Raw genomic sequence first — 24,278 nt, 5'->3', positions numbered from 1 at the left:
ATTTTTTCCATTTCCATTTTTCTGGATTGAAAAATGGAAATGGAAAAAATGGAATTTGAGAAAAAATAAATAAAAATAGTATCTTACTACAGTGGCATGCGTCTTGTAAGTGGTTAGGTGTGGAGTGTTATTTGAGTGTTCCCTGTGAGGCTAATATTAATTTTGAAGTGAGCTAGTTAATAATTTCAACTGAAAAAAAAAAAAAAAAAAAAAAAAATTGCAATGTTTATATATTAGGTTACATTTTATTTTGATGGTCCACTTAGTCTATTGACTATAAGCAACTTTGCAACTACATGTCAACTAAATCTCATTAGAGTATTAGTAGGCTTAGGTTAAGGTTAGGTTAGGGTGGGTAGAATGTTGACGTACTTGCAAAGTTACTTATAGTCAGTTTGTCTGTTGGGGAACCATCAAAATAAAGTGTTAGCATATATTTAGCAGATATACTTCTAATACTCTAATGACTGCTATTTGACATATAGTTGCAGAGTTACTTATCAACAGCTGTCTAAAGGGTACCATCAAAATAATCAAACTGATATTAAAATAAAAATAGTTCAAAGAAAATGTGTCATATTACACATTCATCTGATCTGATATCTGATCTTATGGCTGTTTGAGAGAAAAAAAATTAAGTAAAGTAGCATAAGGAAGGTGGCAAGATATGAGACTTATAATACATTATAACGATGAGAAATATAATTCATTGTAACTTAAGTGGATGCAATGTGTTTACTGTGTGTTATAAATCATCATACTATTAAAAGCTATAACCACAAATAAGTAAATATTATAATACATTAAAACTGTTCTTATGAATATTCTTAAGATGATATAACATATTACAAGGTTTTTTATAATGCATTATGCATTCATTATAATGCCTTAAAAATACCCTCATAATGTATTATAAATATGGGCTTCATAGAAAGTGTTACTGAAAGAGACAAACATTCACTGTTATCTCGTGTCTGCTGAAAACTGCTATGCTAATGTTTCTATGTATATTGTGATGAAAACTTAAATGGCATTAAAATTTGAGACATTCGAAAAGGCCAGTAGTGTTGCGATTGACAGCTGGAGTGCCCATGAACTCCATTATAGGGCACTCTACCTCACAATCCTGCCCCTGTACTCTGGACACCATTTCCCATGTGTTCCTTGCCCCTCATGTGAACTTGACATGTGCTGCCCTTGTACAGTATGTGTTTTATGTTCTGATTGGTTCCTTGCTTGCATGTGTCATGTTCTGATTGGTTCCCTGGTTTCATGTGTCTTGTTCTCATTGGTTGGTTTTGTCATGTTTTCACCTTGTCTAGTATAAAAGATTCTCACACACACTCTAGAGCGCTGATTATTGAATAGCCAGTTCCTTGTTCCAGTTCTAGTTTTTATTGATTGCTGCCTGCCCTGACCAGAGCCTGTATATTGGATTACTCTTTTACCTCTGCCTTGGATTATACTGTTTGCTGGTGCTCAAACCTGCCTGTTTTGACCACGTTTGTGAATAAAGCCTTGCATTTGGATCCCCAACTCCGTTGTCACGAGTCCCATGTTACAAGTAGTAGTTTGGTAGCAATATTTGGCAACTGTTTACAATAAAAATGCATTTAAATTACATTTTGACATTGATGAGCACTTTTGAACAGCTGCACTGAACTAGTAAATTTTTTTTTTTTGACTGAATTGGACCGCGTGGGCCATTCATCTGGCCCGATGGAGGGATATAGAGATGATGTCTACAGCCCTGATCATCAGCGGAGACCAGGACACCCAGATGACCCCCAGAGACATATCCCCAGTGAAAATCTCGATTGAATACAATAAAACTAAAAAAATAACAAAATAACTAAAATATAATAAAATACCTAACTACATAATACTACTATTGTTAGAAATTGCAACAAAATTAAAATAGAAATATAAACTTTTGAACTGCGGGTTTCGTCTGGACAGAGGAGAACTGGCCCCCCGACTGAGCCTGGTTTCTCCCAAGGTTTTTTTTTCTCCATTCTGTCACAGAGGGAGTTTTGGTTCCTTGCCGCTGTCGCCTCTGGCCTGCTCAGTTGGGGACACTTAATTTCTAGCGATTATCGCCGATTTGATTGCACAGATATTATTTAAACTAAACTGAGCTAGACAATGACATCTCTGAATTCAATAATGAAATGCCTTTAACTGAAAATTGAGTGTTTAATCTTATCATTATACATTACTGACACTCTATCCTCTAATTTGATACTGTTAAGTGCTTTGACACAATCTGTATTGTTAAAAGCGCTATATAAATAAAGGTGACTTGACTTGACTATAGGCTATGCACATTTACTATAATTCATTCTTTATACATTTACACAATGGGCCAGCCCACATTGTACAGCGGCCCACCGGGAAAATTCTTGGTGCTCCATATGGCCAGTCCACCTCTACCTTGTTAATTTATTATATCATTTTGAAAATGCCTATTTTGAGTGAAAGCAGAAACACGCTGTTTTCGTACATGTCTATTTAAATGCAAATGAGCTGCTGCTCCCTGCCCCCTTTTCCAGAATATGGCTGTGCCTTTACAGCTTGTGCCTCAGATACTCTGCTAAAAAAAAAAAAAAAATCTGTTTGGATTTGATTATAATGTCTATTGCGTGGAAATCATGCATTTAAAACCATATTAGTTTAATCTTCTGATATACGAAGTTTAATAAGAAAGCGGCTGTCACACGGCATGTGAGTACTAAACTAAGTTATCTTTCATGTCTTATTGCATTTAAACTTTCAAATACACACAAGTTTATGTTTAAAACACACATGAGTTACAAAATGCTATCAGTTAGGGTAGAGTTTAGTAGATGATACATTGTTTTCAAACTCAACATTGCATTATCACTTTTGAGATTGTTATTGTTTATGTACTAGATTAATACTACTTCAAATAAGCGCCTATGTAATAGTATCTTGTAGTGTAGGTACTGTTAAAAAGGGTAGACTAACTGTATTGAAATACTAGCTTTAGATTCAAATTAGCCTCAGCACAAGGAAAAACTGAGAAACCCTTATTGAACAAAACAAAGCTAAATCCAGTTGTGACTGCATTGCAAAAAATAATCGGTAACACTTTCAATGAAGCCCATATTTATAACACATTATAAGGGTATTTTTAAGGCATTATAATGAATGCATAATACATTTTTAAAAAATGTATAATATGTTATATCATCTTATGAATATTCATAAGAACAATTTTAATGTATTATAATATTTTCTTATTAGTGGTTATATCTTTTAAGAGTATGATTATTTATAACACACAGTGAACACCTTGCATCCACTTAAATTACAATGGATTATATTTCTCATAGTTATAATGTATTATAAGTCCCATATCTTGCTACCTTTCTTATGCTACTTTATTTAAAGCCATCATTGACCACTTATAAGTATAGTAATAATAATAGTCATGTTTTTTTCTTCTCTCAAACAGCCATAAGATCAGATATCAGATTAGATGAATGTGTAAATTGACACATTTGCTTTGAACTATTTTTATTTTAATATCAGTTTGATTATTTTGATGGTACCCTTCAGACAGCTGTTGATAAGTAACTCTGCAACTACATGCTAACTAGCAGTCATTGGAGTATTAGTAGTATATCTGCTAAATATATGCTAACACTTTATTTTAATGGTTCCCCAAAAGACAAACTGATTTTAAGTAACTTTGCAAGTACGTCAACATTCTACCTACACTAACACTGACCTAAGCCTGCTAATACTCTAATGAGAGTTAGTTCACATGTAGTTGCAAAGTTGCTTATAGTCAATAGACTAAGGGTACCATAAAAATAAAATGCAACCTAACATATAAACATTGCATTTTTTTTTTTTTTTTTTAGTTGAAATGATTAACTAGCTCACATCAAAATTAATATTAGCCTCACAGGGAACACTCAAATAACACTCCACACCTAACCACTTATAATATGTACTGTAGTAAGATATGCATATCTTAAATAATGTCAAGATATATAGTCCATTATTAATGTAAAAGTAGATTTAATATGGTGTTCATTGTGTTATAAATAATCATAATCTTAAAATGTATAACCACAAATGTGTAAGCATTATGATGTATTATAATTGTTGTTATGATTATAACATATCATAAAGTTTTGTATAATGCATTTTGCATTCATTATAATGCATTAAGAATACCCTTATAATGTATTATTAATATGGGCTTCATAGAAAGTGTTACAAAAAAATCTTATGCAGCTGGCAGTTGGAACATACCTCTTTCCTCCCACTGTTGTATCCATGGCTTTTCAGGCAAATTTACACCACAGAGCAGCAGGCACTGATATTTATCAAGTAAGATCAGCTCAGTGGACAAGGGCATTCTGGCAGATTTTTAAAGCCACGATACCAAGCATCAGCAGACTGAGCTCGTTCATTTACTTGAGAACTATGTAGAGGAAGGAGTAGTATGTTGCCATTTCTATCTAGGATAATGCACATTTCTTGTCTTATCTATCAAATTACAGATTACTTGAGCAGTAAATTGAGTTTTATGTATATGTATACCTATGCCAGCTATGTAAACCAAAGTCTAAGGATTATCCAAGAATTTTCCCAAAATGGTAGCTTGAAGGTAAATTGTGTAAGATGATTCTTGGCTTTTAAGCTGTGCCAGTGATTCAACAAGTTGTGCATCCAAATGTTAGAAATGCTACTACAGTGGTCTGCCAAAATGTCAGCCAAATATCTATGAAAAATTTTAGAGAGTGCAGACAAAAACAAACTCATAATTCAATGAAAATTATCAAATTATTATTTTTTCCCCACAAGGTTATGTGTTGAAGAAGCTATAGTACCTCATCATCACAAAGGCAAACTGAATGTGTGATATTATTTTGGTTTGTCCAGTCCAATCAAGCATGATTTTGTTAACTTTTTTCCCTATCAAGATTCAATCAAGTGAAAAAAATAAATAAAAATGGTTGAACAAGGTTTTAATGCATTTAAATATTCTGAATATTAAACATTTTCCTAGGTAGTTTATGGTTCAGAAATATTTGACTGCAGTAAGACTTCGAAATTGAATAGTGTATTTGTGTTTGAATTGCAAATCGTTCATCTTACCTTTTGACATTACTTGTTGGACAAACGTGTTTGTTATAGGTCCATATTTATTTGGTCACTGACACAATTTTCATAATTTCGGCTCTGTATGCCACCAGAATAGAATTAAAATAAAACAAGATTCAATTGAAGTGCAGATTTTAAGATATAATTTAAGGGGTTGAGCAAAAATATAACATAAAATGCTTAGGAATTACAACCATTTTTATACACATTCCCCCCATTTTCAGGGGCTCAAATGTAATTGGACAAATAAATATAATCATAAATAAAATGTTCATTTTTAATGTTTTATTGGAAATCTTTTGCAGGCAATGACTGCCTTAAGTGTGGAAATCATGGACCTCACCAGAGACTGGGTTTCCTCCTTTGTGATGCTTTGCCAGGCCTTTACTGCAGCTGACTTCAGTTTTTGTTTGTTTGTGGGTCTTTCTGCCTTTAGTTTTGTCTTCAGCAAGTGAAATGAATGCTCAATCGGGTTGAGAACAGGAAATTGACTTGGATATTTTAGAATAATCCATTTTTTACCTTCAAAAACTCCTGGGTTGCTTTTGCTGTATTTTTTGGGTCATCGTACATGTGTACTATGAAGTGCCGTCCAATCAACTTTGCTGCATTTGGCCAAATCAGGGCAGAGAGTATATCTACGTACACTTCAGAATTAATCCGGCTGCTTCTGTCCTCTGTCACATCATCAATAAACACCAGTAACCCAGTGCCACTGGAAGCCATGCATGCTCATGCCATCACATTGCTCCACCATGTTTCACAGATGATGCTGTATACTTTGGATCACAAGCTGTTCCAAGCCTTCTCCATGCTTTTTTTTCTTCCTGTCATTCTGGTACAGGTTGATCTTAATTTCAGCCATTCAAAAGAATGCTTTTCCAGAAGTGGTCTGGCTTTTTTAGATGTCTTTTTTTGGCAAAGTCAAATCTGGCCTTGTTTGCACCTTGTGGTGAACCTTCTATATTTGCTCTTGTGAAGTCTTGTCTTGATTGTAGACTTTAACAGTGACACACCTACCTGGAGAGTGTTCTTCACTTGGCTGGATGTTGTGAAATTTGAATCTGAAACAACAAGCTCCTTTGACCGCATGAGTTGGGTTCACAACAACAGCTTCCAAATGCAAATGGAACACTCCAGACAAACAACTCCATAACTTTTACCTGCTTAAGTGATGTAGAAATAATGAAGGAATAGCCCACGCCTGTTAATGAAACCGCTTTTGAGTCAATTGTCCAATTACCTATGGTCCCTTGAAAAGGGAGCAGGTACATATTAAAGAGCTGTAATTCCTTAAACTTTGAGAGTACCCTCAAATTAAAGCTCAGGGTGTGCACATTAAGTCCATATTCATTATATAACTGTAACCTGAATATGTTTCAGTCAACAGCTAAAATGATTAAAAAAAATGTGCCTGTGTACAAATATATATGGACCTAACTGTATGTTGTAGACATATTAATATGGATGTATTAACGGATAATTATAGATATTACCTTTATCTCTATTCTACTTGATTAGATGACAGCCTAGGTAAAACATTGCACATATTACCCCACTCTCATCCATACTGTTTACCTTCACCATTACTCAGTAACCCAATTAACACCTTTTATAGATCCCATTGTTTCTATCAGAAATGCTAGGTTAGTTAAAAGTGTATCACTTTTCCCAGTGTGGTTCAAGCAGTGACAAACCTATTGTTTTGTAATGTTTACTCTTTGTTTTCCCTAGCTCTTTTCAATCTCATCCCCGTCGGCTTAAGGGTGGTGGCCATTCAGGGAGTCAAAGCAGGTTTCTACATCGGCATGAATGCGGAGGGCTTCCTCTACAGCTCAGTAAGATTCTCCTTTCTCAGTTTGCATATATGTGTGTGTATATGTGGCATAATGCTGTTTTCTTGGAACTCATTTATTTTGTGAGCTCAGCCTCATTTGCATAAAAAAGTGAAAAGTACCACATTCCTGCAGAAAATCTTGCCTTTGCCATCTTGATTCAGTGGTTAAAATTTTGCAGTGTAAAATCTAGAAAAGTGGCTTCTTATAGCATGGCTTACAGTGTAAGAGCACAGTGTAAGGCTGTGTTCCCTGTAGGGGTAACACTTTACAATACGGTGGCACTAATATGCATTAATTCATGCTTAACTAATGCACAGGTAATCATGAGTTGATATATAACTCATGAAGAACTAAATCATTTATTAATAATTACTGCATCAGCAACTAATTAACATTCTATAGGATTCATAGATTAAGTAATCAATAAATTGTGATTAGTTAAATGTGTCGTATTGTATTAATTCCCTAATAAAATATTATATTAAGTAATAGTGTAAATTCATGTGTTAATTACCACAATGGGTCTAAGCCATGCATTTCACATTCCAGTTGCCTGAGTTAATTTATCATTAGCTAATGATTTGCAAAGATATAATTATGTTATGACTTTACTTTTTGAGGCGCATGACTAACTAAATTCTAAATCCATAACCACAATGATATATTACTTAACAATTAGTTAATAGTTCTGTGCCTCAACAAGTAAAGTCATAATATAATGATACCTTTGCAAATCATTAGCTAATGATTAATTAAAGCAGACAACTGGAAGTTGAAGTACATAGCATTGACCACTGTAGTAATTAACATATGAATTTACATCATTAGTTAATATAATATGTTATTAGGGAACAAACACATTGACACATTTAACTAATAACAATTTATTTATTATTTAATCTATGAATCATATAGAATGTTCATTAGTTGCTAATGTAGTAATCATTAATAAATGGTTTAGCTCTTCATGAGTTATACATTAACTTGTGATTATCTGTGGATTAGTTAAGCATGAATTAATGCATATTTGTGCACCCGTATTGTAAAGTGTTACCAATTATTTTTCTGTTTCATGTGGTTAATTGGCATGAATTTGATTCCTTATTTGATCTTTTGGCAAGATTAATTCAATTGCAGGCCTCTATCTGGCATTAAAAACAAATCAATTCCATAATTACTAACCTAATGATGAACTCTTCATTGTGTATAAACTGTATATTAAACATATACTAAGAAAAACAGAAAGACATAGGAAATTAAAAGCACAGATTGTCACGGTGCACACAGCGGGGAGGAACGAGGAACACGAGACGAGGAGGAAACTCAAATTAAACAGTCTTTAATCCAGACAAGGCAGGGCAATGCAAGGCAAGGCAAGGCAGACACACAGGAACACGGGAGTAACGAGTAGACCAGACGAAAAGGAACTGAACAGGCAGGAACTAAATACACAGGCTAATAATCGCATAATCTTGCGATAATCTTGATCGCATAAAGCTGAACTGAATTAACTAATAATCACACTGAACAAGGACAGGAACATGACCAAATATAGAAACATGAGGGCGGCAAACACACAACACAGGACACAAGGCTGACACAGATATAGTAAAAATGACAAGTTTTTTTTTTTTTCTTTTTTTTTTTTGGAAAACTAAACTGACTGGATTTAAAATAGTATTTAAAGAACAAGATATGACTGGGATTTATACAATAAAGAAAAGCAAAACAGAATGTTACCAAGCAGTGAGCAGCTGACCTGTATTTATAATCATTGATCATCGTTTAAATGCTATTTTGTTATATTGCATTTTGATATGATGTATTGTACACATTTTACACATTTTACCCCCTCCCTTACTGGAATGCTCAGTTTCAATAGGCGTGGCAGATTGTAGACTTGGAAGTAAACGCCCACTGGTATGCTGCGTCCAGTGATGTAGACTCAGGCATTGATTTTCTTCTGTGGAGCCAGTGTTTAGCCACACTATTACTTCGTAAAGTGGCACATTCCACAACCTGTTGTTTTGGCAGGTTGGTTTCAAGATAGGCTGATTTTAGACTTATGAGAATGTTTTGAGTTCTGGAACTTACAGGATGTTTGTATAGTACAAGGACCGCTTATATGTCAGAAGGGATCATGACCCCTTTATGGTCAGGATTCTGTGGTGGCCAATCTTTCACAATTTGAGCCTGATGAATTTTGGCATTATCATCCTGGAATATGGACATGAGTTTGTCTTCCAACGTGGTTGTTTGAGAAATAAAAATCTAAAATAGAATACATCAGTTAGGATTAAAAGGCATGGCAAGGCAAGTTTATTTATATAGCACATTTCATACACAGTGGTAATTCAAAGTGCTTCGCATAAAAGGAAGTGAAATAGTAATTAAAATAATACAATAATACACAATAATAAAAACAAGGAATTAAAAATAATAATAATAATAACAATAATCACAACAATAAAAACAACATTAAAAAAAAAAAACATTCCAACTCTTCCGCACTAATTGAAAAAACCTTCCAAAACACCTAACTATTCCACTACCCCCTACTTACTTTGACCATCATAAACCAAACAAATAGAACTCAGAGGCCCTACTTTCAACTGATTAACCAACACACTTGTCTTTCTTTGCCCACATCCTCTTTACCATCACAACACTCACTTTAACCTTATGTTTAAACTTTTAAAATGATATAAAAATGTATTTAAAATTAATTTAAATCAATTAAGAATAGAAAATGATTATACATAAAACAGTGCAATCAGTTTGCTGTCTAATGGTCTTCTTTGGAAGGCCGGTGAGGAGACCGTTACAATAATCCACCCTGCTTTTGATAATGACATGACCAAGTTTCTCCAAGTCTTGACTGGAAACAAAACATCTAATTCTTGCAATGTTTTTGAGATGATAGTATGCTGATTTAGTTACTGCTTTGACATGACTACTAAAACTATGGTCTGTCTCCAGTATCACCCCAAGATTTTTGACTTGATTTTTAGTTGTTTGACCCCTAGAGTCAAGGTATGCATTCACCTTGAGAACTTCACTTTGTTTCCAAATGCAATGACTTCAGTTTTATCCTTGTTTAACTGAAGAAAGTTCTGGCACATCCAACTGTTAATTTCAAAAGTGCATTTGCAGAGGGAGTCAATGGGGCTATAGTCATTTGGAGATAAGGCTAGGTAAATCTGGGTATCATCAGCATAGCTGTGATAGGCAATTTGTTTCTTTCTCATTATTTGACTTAGTGGGAGAATATACAGGCTAAGCAAGAGTAGTGCACGAATTGAGCCTTGTGGGACTCCGCATGTCATGGACGTCCACTTAGACTTACTGTATGCTCTCCTATACTCACATAATAACCTCTCCCTTCTAAGTATGACCTGAACCATTTGAGTACCATCCCACAATGCCCGACCCAGTTTTCCAGTCTCTTTAGAAGTATGTTATGATCGACAGTAGTACCAGCACTGATATTTTGCCGGAATCAGAACTAAAGCGAATATCATTTATTATCTTAATGAGTGCTGTCTCTGTGCTGTGATGCGCTCGGAAACCAGATTGAAAATTGTCCAGGTATCCATTTGAGTTTAGGTAGTTGTTCAGCTGATTAAAAACTACCTTTTCAATAATCTTAGCTATGAAAGGAAGATTTAATATTGGTCTATAGTTGCTCAACATGGTGTTATCAAGATTGTGCTTTTTCAGAAGGGGCTTAACAACTGCAGTTTTCAGGGAGTTTGGAAAAGTCCCAGAAAGCAGTGAGGCGTTCACCACTTCTAAGAGATCTGCTTCTAAACAGTTAAGTACACTTTTGAAAAAAGATGTGGGAAGTGAGTCAAGCTATCAGGTTGATGATTTAAGGTGCTGTACTATTTCTTCCAAAATTTTGCTATCAATTGCTTCAAAAACAGACATAGTCACTTCTTTTTGAAATTGCAGTCAAATATGTGTGACTTCTGCATAACTTGAGGATGTGCCAATCTCCTTTCTGATATTACTGATCTTCTCAGAAAAGAAGGAAGCAAATTCACTGCATTTGCTGTCGGAGAGCATTTCACTGGGAATCTGAATTTTGGGATTTGTCAGTCTCTCCACAGTAGCAAAAAGAGTGCGAGTGTTGTTTAAGTTACTGTTTATAAGGTTTGAGAAGAAGGTCTGTCTAGCTGTGGCTAGTTCCACATTGAAAGCATGAAGGCTGTCTTTATAGATGCTGTCGTTTTCTGCCACGTCCGCACAGGTTTTCTGCATTGTCTTTTCATACTTTGAACTGCTGTTGATTTTCTCTAAGATGATTTTTGTCTGCCAGTCTTCTTGCTGACCTTTACCGGAGCAATATCATCAATAACATTCTTAACTTTTGAGTTAAATGAATCCAGGAGAAGATCAACAGAGTCTGCAGAAATGCTTGGTTTTAAAGATATTGCTTTCATAAATAGCACACTAGTGTTCTCTTTAATACATCTCTTTCTGACAGAGACAGACCCAGATTCAGTGGTAACAGAGATCAATATATCAAAGAAAATACAGTGATCAGATAGTCCTACATCCTTAATAACAATGGATGAAATGTTTAGACCTCTACTGATGAGTAAATCTAGAGTGTGTTCACGATTGTGTGTGGGTCCATGCACAGGCTGAATCAGGTCAAAAGTGTTTAAAACAGCTATAATTTGTTTTCTAGTTTTGATTTCTGCATTATCCATGTGAATATTAAAATTCCCTGCAATAGCAAAACAGTCAAACTGTAATGGGGCTGACGAGACGTGAGACGTGCGGATCCATGTGCAAGCTTTTATTTAAAGGCATGGTCATAAATACAGGCAGGGTCGAAACAATGGCAAACAGGTATGGCAGGGACAAGACAAAGAGTAATCCTAGGACAAGTGTGGGTCGACGATCGGCGAACAGTATCCAATGGGCAAGGCAGAGAGATAATCCAGGGAACACGGGCTAGAATCCAATAGGGGTGCAAACAGTGTCCAAACGGCAAGGCAAGGGTTAATCCAGGGAACACGGGCTAGAAAACAAACACGGGAAAACAGGCAAGACTAAGACAACTAAGTGGGCTCCGTAGTAGCTATCGCTAGGAGAGGGATAAGTGCATACAGTACTCGGCAGTAAGGAAAAGAAAGTCCAGGGTTTAAATAAGGCATGTAATTAGTGCAATGTGTAATCTGTGACAGCTGTGTGTGATCAGTGCCATGAGCTGTGTGTGCGTGTCGTCAGTGCAGTGAATGATGGGAATTGTAGTCTGGTGAAATGCAACAGTAATGTGATCAGTGCAATGAATACTGTGGTGAGTGAGTGACCTCTGGTGGTGAGTGAATGGAAGTTCACAGACCAGATTCGTGACACAAACTCTGAGGAAATCATTGATAACAGTTCTGTGAACTCTTCAACAAAGGCTGGAGAGTATTTTGGAGGTCTGTAAATAATGATAAACAGAATGCGTGGAGCACCTTTCAGCAGAATACCTAGGTATCCAAAAGACAAATACTGACCAAATGACACTTGCTTGCATTGATAAACATTTTTAAATAGAGCAGCTACACCTCCACCTCTCCTAACAGTCCTGCAGACACTTATAAAATTAAAGTTAAGAGGGGCTGTTTCATTGAGGACTGTTGCACTGCAGCTGTCTTCTAGCCATGTTTCATTTAGAAACATAAAATCCAGGTTGTTTGTGGTTATTAAATCATTGATCAGAAATGATTTATTTTTAGTGAGTGAATGTTTAAAAATGCTAACTTGATGGAATTATATTTTGTCTCTACAGCAATCTAAGATTGATGCATTATAGGCCGCAGATTAGATGGGTCAGCCATACGGCTTGAGAACACCTTTGACTTTCTATCGCGTGATAAAACAGAGATAAAGAAAGCTACAGGCACACTGGGTTCCTGCTTGTTCTGTAAACATTTGTGAATGTTGCTGCTAATATAGTGGAGACCCGACACATATAACTGAGAGCTGTTATCAGTTGTTTTTGGTTCACCTTCAGCCGATGGAGGAGGGTATGGGCCCTGGTGTTGTGACAGCGGTCGGACAGCTCTCACAGGAGGAGGAGGGAGAGGGGTCTGTGTGCTCCTTACAGCACCAACACTTGTGACATGTACATTGTGCAAAATAAATAAAAAAAATCACATGACAGTGGCCAATGGAAACCAAAATCATTGACAAAAAAATTGAAATTACAGGCAGATCGCACATGCATTAATTTAATCAAGTAACTCATAATGGAAGTCAATAATGTGTTTAGCCGCCACATGCATGTATGCACTCCTTTGATTAGATGGCAGATGGTGTCCTGGGAAATCTCCTCTCAGACCTTAATCAGGGCATAAGTTAGCTCTTGGACAGTCTGTGGCGCTAATTGATGGCTTTGGATGCTATGATACATAATGTTTCAGAGGTTTTCAAATGGATTCAGTTGTAGACCAGTCAATGTAGAAGATGTAGACCAGTCAATGGCATCAATGCCTTCATCATTCAGAAACTGCTTTTACATTCTGGCCACCTGATGCATGGCATTGTCTTGGAACCCAGGACCCACTGCACCAGTGTAAGGTCTGACCATGGCTCTGAGGATTTCATCCCAGTACCTAACAGCAGTAAAGGTACCGTTGGCTGGCCTGTGGAGGTCTGTGCAACCCTCCAAGGATATTCCTCCCGAGACCATTCCTGACCCACTGAGAAAGCTGTCATGCTGGATAATGTTGTAGGCAGCTTAAAGTGTTAGTTTGCCCAAAAAAATTTAAATTAAACCATGTTTTACTCACCCTCAAAGCATCCTAGGTGTATATGACTTTCTTCTTACAGACAAATCCAAAATGATCCTGGCTCTTCCAAGTATTAGAATGGGAATAGGTATTTTTGTTCAACAGTCCAAAAGTAGTCAAATAAAGTGTGCACAGCCATAATAAAACGTGCCTCACGTGGCTCCGGGGGGGTAAATAAAGGCCTCCTGTAGCGAATCGATGCATTTTTGTAAGAAAAATATCCATATTTAAAATGTTATAAACTCTTTTTCTCACTTCTGCTGATTGTCATACGTGCAAGCCATTCCAGCGGATGATGTAGGACGTACGTGTCATGCACGCTCCGATGAGACGTGACAAACGCGGAAGCGCGCAGGAGAGACAGCAAAACAAAATGCCGGTCATGAATTAGAAGCACAAAACGAGGATTTGTAAAGAAAAATGTAGAAGGATTTCGATATAAGCCAAGAAGAGACTGGTTTTCCTTTGCTAAATTAAGGAATCTTTGCTTCCTTTGCTCCTGTAAACAAACTCACGAGACTAGCATATCTAATTTTTGCAATGTTTTTAAGATGATAATATGCTGATTTAGTTACTGCTTTGATATGACTACTGAAACTAAGGTCTGTCTCCAGAATCACACCAAGATTCTTGACTTGATTTTTAGTTGTTTGACCCCTAGAGTCAAGGTATGCATTCACATTGAGAACTTCATCTTTGATTTTGGTCAGACAAATAAGTGTTATACATCAATCTAAACTGTTAAGTGTCTACTTTTATTTGTGTACACTCACAATAACAAGAAAACTTTGTGCTTTTGGAAAATAAAGAAAACAAACAGGGTACACTCTCTGTCTTCTCCGTCTCCGCGAACATGATGTTCAGTCTTTCTGGGCTAAACTAATTATCTCTAATGTAATCCCGCTCACGCCCTTCATATGTAAATATCCACATGAGATGCGCGCACATGTAAACACCCAACTTAAACAAACCGTGAGGAAATCGTTCATCTACTGTTTGTTTCTGGAAGAAGACACGCTGAGTAAGGCAGAATTTCCCTCAAAAGAAGAACAAGATTTCATCCAGTAGAGGAGATCAATCTGATGAGTAAGTAATGTTTATTTTTTGCATTAGTTAACGTGTTATTGTGACATGAACTTGAATACATTTACTAGTTGGGTTTTTCCCAAACTACAACATGGCAAATTCTATAAGAGTAACCCTGGCACAGGCATGTGCATGACACATACATCCTACGTCATCCGCCACAACGGCTTGCACATATGACAGTCAGCGGAAGTGAAATAAAAATGTTTATAACATTTTAAATATGGATATTTTTCTTACAAAAACACATCGATTCACTACAGGAGGCCTTCATTCACCCACCGGAGCTGTGTGAGGCACGTTTTATTATGGATGCGCACACTTTATTTGACCACTGTGTCATTATGCACATAGTAGACCCTCGGGTTTTGAATGGCTGTGCTATTAAAATTATTTAAATATAATTCAAGTCAAGTGACCATTATTACTTGCCAGCAAAGACAGCAGCTGTCAGGGATGTTTTTCAGCACAAAATCTGTCTGAATGGATAAAGACTGGAAAATAATGTTAATTTTAATTCGTGATTTTATCTACAACTCGTTAGATGTAGAAATCTGAAGTAAAATAAAGTAGGTCCGTAAGATGATATTCATTTGAATGAATTAACGAAAGAGAGAGAGAGAATGCGTGAGCAAGTAGTAATAGAGAAACTTGTTGGTTTAATTACAAAAACATCTGAGTTGTCATCTCATTGCTGACAAATACAATATAGCTTTTATTAGCAAAGCTGTAGTATTTATAAAATTTACTGGGCAGGGGTTGAAATCCAGCTCCTGAATGTTGTGCAATTTCTTACTTGTATATGAAGTTCCCACATCAAAGGGGTACCACATGCTGGAGATCCTGGAGATCAAACAACTCATCACAGGTCCCCCACTGTACCTGCCTCTTGACTCCACCTTGCAAACACACAAGAGAAAAACAAAACAAAACAACGCAAACAGTCACCAACTTGTGAAAAAAATGAAAGCAATGAAAAGCAATGAAAGCAATAAGAAGGTGAAAAATGAAAGAATACCGTAACACCTTGCCCCTTAGGACAGAGGCTACTCAAAAACTCTGGAATACACCCAAACATTCAATAACCCCCTCCCCCCCACCCCACCCCCCCCACACACACACACACACACACATAATTCCCCCCCCCAAATTCATCAATAAATCTAAATAAATCCAACCATACAACACATAGCCTTGTATATAAAACAACCCACTCAGATAAACCACAAACCACACACCCCTCTCCTCGAACATTTCAGGCGCCTTGAGAAAACAAGAAAGGGAAACCTGAATGAGACAAAAGAAAGAATCAGTTTGGTGACTTGGTTACATATATCCAATATCCAGCGACTACCAAACTGTCCCCAGCAATATTTTTGATCAAACAATTAAATATACAGTGGGTACGGAAAGTATTCAGACCTCCTTAAATTTTTCACTCTTTTGTTATTGTTACGTGAAGCAGACCCGATACAGTGACTGTGATCGCTGTGTGTGATTGGTGGAGGAGCCTGGTTGATCCGTGACATTACCCCCCTCTCTACGGCCCGCTCCTGAGGGCCGAAGGAACCGGCGCCGTGGTGGTCTTCCTCAGGTTCTAGGTGCTGGACGGTTGGGGAAGTTTGAGTGTAATTCCTCTATTAGAGCTGGATCCAGGATGTCGTCTTTGGGAATCCATGACCTCTCCTCTGGTCCATACCCCTCCCAATCAACGAGGTACTCCAGTTTACCACCACGGCGTCAGGAATCCAGGATGGTTCTGACCTCGTAGACTGCTCCGTCCTCTAGAATCAGTGGGAGAGGGGGTTCCGTGGTCCGGCCAGGCTCTGTGGATGGAGAGATAGGAGGGTGATAAGGTTTGAGGAGTGAAATGTGAAAGGTGGGGTGAATCTTGTATTGAGGGGGTAGTTTGAGTTGAAATGTGACTGGGTTTATCTGCTTCTGGATGACGAAGGGGCCAACGTATCTGGGAGCGAGCTTCTTACAAGGCAGGCGCAGTCTGATGTCTCGTGTGGACAGCCAGACCTTCTGACCTGGCTGGTAAGGTGGTGAGTCGGAGCATCGAAGGTCTGCTGTCAGTTTGCGCCTGCTCAAAGCTCGCCGAAGGTGGTGGTGTGCTTCGTCCCAGACCCTCTCGCTCTCTCGGAACCAGTGGTCCACCACAGGTACATCCGAAGGTTCCCCATTTCCTGGGGAATAAAGGTGGCTGGAAACCGAGTACGCACTGGAAGGGAGTGAGTCCAGTGGTTTGTTGACGAAGGGAGTTCTGGGCGTACTCGGCCCAGCCAATGAACTGGTTCCAAGAGTGCTGGTGGCCGTGGCAGAAGGTTCGTAGGAAACGTCCTATTTCTTGAATCTTTCTCTCCGTCTGCCCGTTGGTCTGCGGGTGGTATCCAGACGAGAGACTGACGGTCACACCTAGGAGTTTGAGGAAATTCTTCCAGACTCTGGAGATGAATTGGGGTCCACGGTCAGAGACGATATCCTCCGGAATGCCAAAATATCTGAATGCGTGGTTAAACATTAGTTCCGCCGTTTCCATGGCTGTGGGTAGGTTATTTAGGGGGATCAACCGACAAGACTTGGAGAATCTGTCCACAATGACCAGGATGCAGGTGTTACCTTCAGATGCTGGTAAGTCGGTAACAAAGTCTACTCCCAGGTGTGACCATGGTCAATTGGGTACGGGCAGAGGGAGAAATTTTCCTGCAGAAAGGTGGTGAGGACTTTTGGACATGGCGCACTCTTCACAACCCTGGACGAACCTTCTCACATCCCTAGCCATATTCGGCCACCAGTAACGGTCTTTTAGTAGCGAGAGGCTAGCGTTGGCCCCAGGGTGAGCAGTGCCCAATGAGGAGTGTGCTGTATGTATGAGTTGGGTGTGTTGGAGCCGAGGAATATACTGTGCTTCCGGAGGGCAGCCCGGCGGAGTGGCCGTGGAGACATTGGAAGAGGTAGTAGAATCTGTGTTCCATTGGATCGGGTTGATAAACATATTTTCTGGGATGATGGGATCGGGTTTGTCTTCTGCTTCCTCTAGCGCATAAAGTCTTGACAGGGCATCGGCTTTGACGTTCTTGGGACCTGGGTTGTATGTCACCTTAAACTGGAAATGAGTGAAGAATAGCGCCCAGCGTGCTTGGCGTGGGTTGAGTCTTTTAGCCTCCTTAAGATATTGCAGGTTCTTACGGTCAGTAAGCATGGTAAATGGGTGTTTGGCTCCCTCAAGCCAGTGTCTCCACTCCTCGAGGGCCAGCTTGATGGCTAGAAGTTCCCGGTCTCCGATGTCGTAGTTACGTTCCGCCGGGCTGAGTTTACAGGAGAAGAAGGCACATGGATGGAGTCTAGAAGGATTCCCCTGCTGCTGGGAAAGGATGACCCCTACTCCTGTGGTGGAAGCATCCACTTCCACTATGAAGGGTTTCTCCGGATCTGGATGCACAAGGATGGGAGCTTGGATGAAAGACGTTTTTAATTTCTCAAAGACTTCTTGGGCCGCTCCGGACCAGGACAGAGACTTGGGCTTATTGCGGAGGAGGTTTGTGAGTGGGCTGGTAAGAGTGCTGTAGTTTTTTATGACTACATAAATTAATCGGTGGTAGAAGTTGGAGAATCCCAGAAAGCATTGGAGTTCCTTGATGGTTGTGGGTTTCGGCCAGGTCTTGATGGCCTCCACCTTCCCCTCGTCCATCCGGATGCCATTACTGTCAATGTGGTAACCCAAAAATTGCACGGAAGGTTGATGAAAGGAGCATTTCTCAGCTTTGAGGAAGAGATGGAATTGTCGTAAGCATTGAAGGACCTCCGCAAAGTGGTGGCGATGTTCGGCCAGGCTCCGAGAGTAGATGAGGATGTCATCGATGTATACCAAGACGAAACGGTGGAGAAACTCTCGGAGCACCTCTTGCATGAAGTCCTGAAATACGGAGGGGGCGTTGACTAGGCCATACGGCATAACCAAGTATTCGTAGTGTCCAGTTGGAGTCACGAAGGCAGTCTTCCATTCGTCCCCCTCACGTATTCGGATGAGGTTGTACGCGCTGCGGAGGTCTAGCTTAGTGAAGATTGTGGCACCACGGAGATGTTCCAGAGCTGCAGGGATGAGAGGAAGTGGGTAGCGGAACTTCACTGTGATGTTGTTGAGTGACCGGTAATCGATACAGGGCCGCAAGCCTTCGTCCTTCTTGGCCATAAAAAAGAAACTGGAAGCAGCAGTGGAGGTGGACGGTCGGATGTAACCCTGTTGGAGGGCCTCTTCTATATACTCCTCCATGGCCTTCTGTTCTGGGATTGATAGAGGATAGATTTTTCCTTTGGGCACTGGATGAAGCAGATCTATCACGCAGTCCCATGGCCGGTGTGGAGGTAATTGTGAAGCCTTCTTCGGGCAAAAGACGTCTCTGAAGTGGGCGTAATCCTTGGGGATGTCTATCCATTGCTGGTCTATAGGACTTTCTATGGAGGTGGCATTTAGTGGAAGAATGGTCTTGATGGGTCGAGAAGGTCGAGGGAGTTGACCAACCATGGACGACCCAGAATGAGATCAATGTTGGTTTCCACCAGAACCAGAAGCCTGATGGTTTCCTCATGGAAAAGACCCACTCTGAGAGTTATGGGGCCGGCCAGATGTTTGACGTGATGATGACTGAGAGATTTTCCCGTTATGGATTGGATTTGGTAAGTTTTGGGGTTGATCGTTGTGGGGATTTTTGAGTTGGCGGCAGAGGCTCCGAGATATGAAGTTCCCAGCTGATCCCAAGTCGAGGAGGACAAGAACTGGAAGAGAAGTGTATGGAGTAATACATACACTAGTGAACGGAGACATGTTTTGGGAAACAGGTTGGATGGAACTCACCAATAGTCGAGGTGGACGAATGGGGCACGCAGATATCACATGCCCTCCGCCGCCCAGTAGAGACACAGTCCCTTGGATAGCCGCCTCTGCCGCTCAGCGGGTGTCAGCCGCATAGAGTCTGTCTGCATAGGCTCTGTATCTGGTTCTGGAGGAAAATAGGTCTCTGGGTGATGGTAAGAGGGAGTGCAACGGTTCCAGTAACTTTGTTCATCAAAGCAGGCTTGTATAAGGGAGGAACATCGAATGGAGTGTTGGATCATATTTTCCAAACCAAAGCTGTCATCGTAACTTGCCATTTGTAAGCGAAGTCTAGGTTCTAATCCTTGGCGGTAAGCGGTGATCAATGAGCGTTCATTCCAGCCGCTGGCTGCAGCGAGGAGGTAAGTATTCGAGAGGTACGTTTCCAGACTTGGAGGGTAAGAGTCTACTTCGTGAAATCAAGATTGGACAGTGACTGGTGTGAGGTGTGCTTAAGTAGTGTCGATCTTGATGAGTGTTGATGAGGTGCAGGTGGTGTGGGTTAAAACTCAGGTGACTGTGATCGCTGTGTGTGATTGGTGGAGGAGCCTGGTTGATCCGTGACAGTTATATTGTAGCCATTTGCTAAAATCATTTAAGGACATTTTTTTCCTCATTAATGTACACACAGCACCCCATATTGACAGAAAAACACAGAATTGTTGACATTTTTGCAGATTTATTAAAAAAGAAAAACTGAAATATCATATGGTCCTAAGTATTCAGACCCTTTGCTGTGACACTCATATATTTAACCCTCTGGGGTCTGAGGGTGTTTTGGGGCTCCGGAGAAGTTTTGACATGCCCTGACATTTGTGCTTTTTTCAGTTGCTTATAAACATTTTAATGGCTAGTGAGTAGGAGTAGGGGCCATCCTTTCCCAGCAGCAGGGGAATCCTTCTAAACTCCATCCATGTGCCTTCTTCTCCCGTTAACTCAGCCCGGCGGAGCGTAACTACGACATCGGAGACCGGGAGCTTCTAGCCATCAAGCTGGCCCTCGAGGAGTGGAGACACTGGCTTGAGGGAGCCAAACACCCATTTACCGTGCTTACTGACCATAAGAACCTGCAATATCTCAAGGAGGCTAAAAGACTCAACCCACGCCAAGCACTAAAAACACTGCATTCAGCACAAACTGGGCTACAATAATATGTGAGCAGCATGTATGTACGTGATTGTGCTTTTGAGAAAACAACGTTTATGCGTGGTTTGAAAAAAAACTAAAATTTTAAAGTAACTGAAATAAGGCCATAAAACACATCCAGAACATTTGTTCACAAGACTTTTGAGAACCGGATCTTGTAGCCTAGAATATTTGCTTCAAAATGATCTGAAAATAATCTAACTCACTCATTCAGAGAAAACAATATATTGATTTAAATTTTCTAAGTCACTTTTTGAGTAGAAAGGGTCTATGCGAGAGGGCGTGACCTATCCTGGATAATGCTGTGACTGACACCTGAGAAGACAAAGGCCCGCATAATGAGCTCCATAATGAGCCATTCAGTCAGGTGTGTGACTGAGAGAGAAGAGTTACAAGAAAGAATGTGAGGAAAAAAGAAATGTGTATACAATAACTATCACATAAAATAACTTGAGATTCACTTGCAAGTGCAGTTAAACAGTTTATTAGGAGCAACCAAACAAATAAACAACAGAAGAGTCAAGATATCGTGGGTGCAATATCCAAAATATCCAAAACAGTGGCAGGAAACTAGAACCCAGGAAAACAGGAGACAGCAGAAACTGCATGAGAAAACACAAAACAGACGTGAGCAACACAATGAAAGGACAAAGACAAAGCAAACATGGTGACAATACATACACTACCAGTCAAATTATTTAAACAGTAAGATTTGTAATGTTTTTTTATAAGAAGTGTCTTCAGCTCACCAAGCCTGCATTTATTTGATCCAAAGTACAGCAAAAACAGTACATTATATTTATTATAATATGTAGGCCTATATATTGTTACTATTCAAAATAAATAAAGCACCCCCTATCAGGCTTATCAGGAGCAACTATATTACATTAGCAATCACCAATATTGCCCACGTGATTTTATTTGAATTATTATACAATACAAAAACAACATTTTAGAACTGAGAAACTAAATTATTATTGTTAAGCTTATTATAAACATGTTTGAGCAGGTATTTGCAAACAGAGTATGCTACTTCACAGTAAAGATTGGTCTAAACTTTCTTAGACATTACTTTTATATCATTGTTTATAGAACATATAACTATCCTCATGTCGTGCAACATTTAAATGCAATGAAATGTTGCCTATCATATTTCAAAATGTTGCACGCGATTTCACACATTTTATTATGGAGTTATAGTTTGGGAAAAGTTCCCCTAGTAAATGCCTTCAACTTTGTCACAACAACACATTATCGAATGCCAATAAGAAACATTACTTACTCGGTATAAAGTATCTTCTCCGCCGCCGGCTCCAGCTGCGCTCGCGCTCTGTTTGTGAGGTAAACAAAGCTTTTTCCTCTCAGCGCGTCTTCTGGGGGTAAATACAACTCTTTTTCTTCTCAGCGCGTTTCTAAGGTAAATACAAGGCTTATTCCTCACAGCGTGTTCTTCCAAAACTGAAAAGTATCCGAGATGAACGCGTTGCTACTTTGTTTACGGTGGTGTGGGCGTTTACATGCCGCGTGGCTCGCGTGGAGGTTTGTAATAACAATAGCGCGAGCAGCGCGTGGGCGTCACCTAATTAGAGATAATGAGACCAGATGGAAAAACTGGACATGTCTGTAGTTTCATACGGATTACTTTATCACAGAATATTTGTTTTCGGTAAGACTTGCTTCATTTAACAGTAGACATGTCAAGCTTTCTATAGATATATTTCTCATGTCTCTGTGTGAAGTATTTGCTGAGTTACAAAAAGCAGTTCGCGGAGACGGAGAAGACAGAGAACGCACCCTGTTTGTTTTCTTTATTCTTCAAAAGCACAAAGTTTAGTTGTTATTATGAGTGTATACAAATAAAAGTAGACCCCTTACAGATTCGAATGGTGTATTGCTCTTATCTGTACGATCAAAAATGGCAGAGTAATTCAAGCTCATTTCGGCCTTATCAGGAAAATCTGCCTCAAAACGCGTATCCGCGTTTGTCGACCCCAGAGGGTTAACTCAGGTGCTGTCCATTTCTTCTGATCATCCTTGAGATGGTTCTACACCTTCATTTGAGTCCAGCTGTGTTTGATTATACTGATTGGACTTGATTAGGAAAGCCACACACCTGTCTATATAAGACCTTACAGCTCACAGTGCATGTCAGAGCAAATGAGAATCATGAGGTCAAAGGAACTGCCTGAAGAGCTCAGAGACAAAATTGTGGCAAGGCATAGATCTGGCCAAGGTTACAAAAAAAATTCTGCTGCACTTAAGGTTCCTAAGAGCACAGTGGCATCCATAATCCTTAAATGGAAAACGTTTGGGATGACCAGAACCCTTCCTAGAGCTGGCCGTCCGGCCAAACTGAGCTATCGGCGGAGAAGAGCCTTGGTGAGAGAGGTAAAGAAGAACCCAAAGATCACTGTGGCTGAGCTCCAGAGATGCAGTCGGGAGATGGGAGAAAGTTGTAGAAAGTCAACCATCACTGCAGCCCTCCACCAGTCGAGGCTTTATGGCAGAGTGGCCCAGCGGAAGCCTCTCCTCAGTGCAAGACACATGAAAGCCCGCATAGAGTTTGCTAAAAAACACCTGAATAAGATTCTCTGGTCTGATGAGACCAAGATAGAACTTTTTGGCCTTAATTCTAAGCGGTATGTGTGGAGAAAACCAAGCACTGCTCATCACCTGTCCAATACAGTCCCAACAGTGAAGCATGGTGGTGGCAGCATCATGCTGTGGGGGTGTTTTTCAGCTGCAGGGACAGGACGACTGGTTGCAATCGAGGGAAAGATGAATGCGGCCAAGTACAGGGATATCCTGGACGAAAACCTTCTCCAGAGTGCTCAGGACCTCAGACTGGGCCGAAGGTTTACCTTCCAACAAGACAATGACCCTAAGCACACAGCTAAAATAACAAAGGAGTGGCTTCACAACAACTCTGTGACTGTTCTTGAATGGCCCAGCCAGAGCCCTGACTTAAACCCAATTGAGCATCTCTGGAGAGACCTAAAAATGGCTGTCCACCAACGTTTACCATCCAACCTGACAGAACTGGAGAGGAGGAATGGCAGAGGATCCCCAAATCCAAGTGTGAAAAACTTGTTGCATCTTTCCCAAAAAGACTCATGGCTGTATTAGATCAAAAGGGTGCTTCTACTAAATACTGAGCAAAGGGTCTGAATACTTAGGACCATGTGATATTTCAGTTTTTCTTTTTTAATAAATCTGCAAAAATGTCAACAATTCTGTGTTTTTCTGTCAATATGGGGTGCTGTGTGTACATTAACCCTCTGGGGTCTGAGGTCATTTTGGGGCCCTTGAGATGTTTTGACATGCCCTGATATTTGTGCTTATTTCAGTTACTTAACCCTCTGGGGTCGACAAACGCGTATACGCGTTTTGAGGCAG

At 39.6% G+C, this 24,278-nt stretch overlaps 1 protein-coding gene across 7 annotated transcripts in view; it reads left to right on the top strand.

Moving 5' to 3' along the window:
* The window catches only part of fgf12a (fibroblast growth factor 12a), a 197,591-nt gene that overhangs the window by 87,566 nt on the left and 85,747 nt on the right, over nt 1-24,278 (top strand). For all 7 annotated transcript variants that reach the window (XM_058749770.1, XM_058749763.1, XM_058749755.1 and 4 more), the window contains one exon: nt 6,877-6,980. In XM_058749770.1, the coding sequence (XP_058605753.1) occupies nt 6,877-6,980 (104 nt within the window). The remainder of the gene's footprint in view (nt 1-6,876; nt 6,981-24,278) is intronic.

The sequence above is a fragment of the Onychostoma macrolepis genome, chromosome 02 (assembly GCF_012432095.1).
Source record: "Onychostoma macrolepis isolate SWU-2019 chromosome 02, ASM1243209v1, whole genome shotgun sequence".
Lineage (NCBI taxonomy): Eukaryota > Metazoa > Chordata > Actinopteri > Cypriniformes > Cyprinidae > Onychostoma > Onychostoma macrolepis.
The sequence above is the reverse complement of the archived record's forward strand: the minus strand, read 5'-3'. Positions and strand labels throughout refer to the sequence as shown.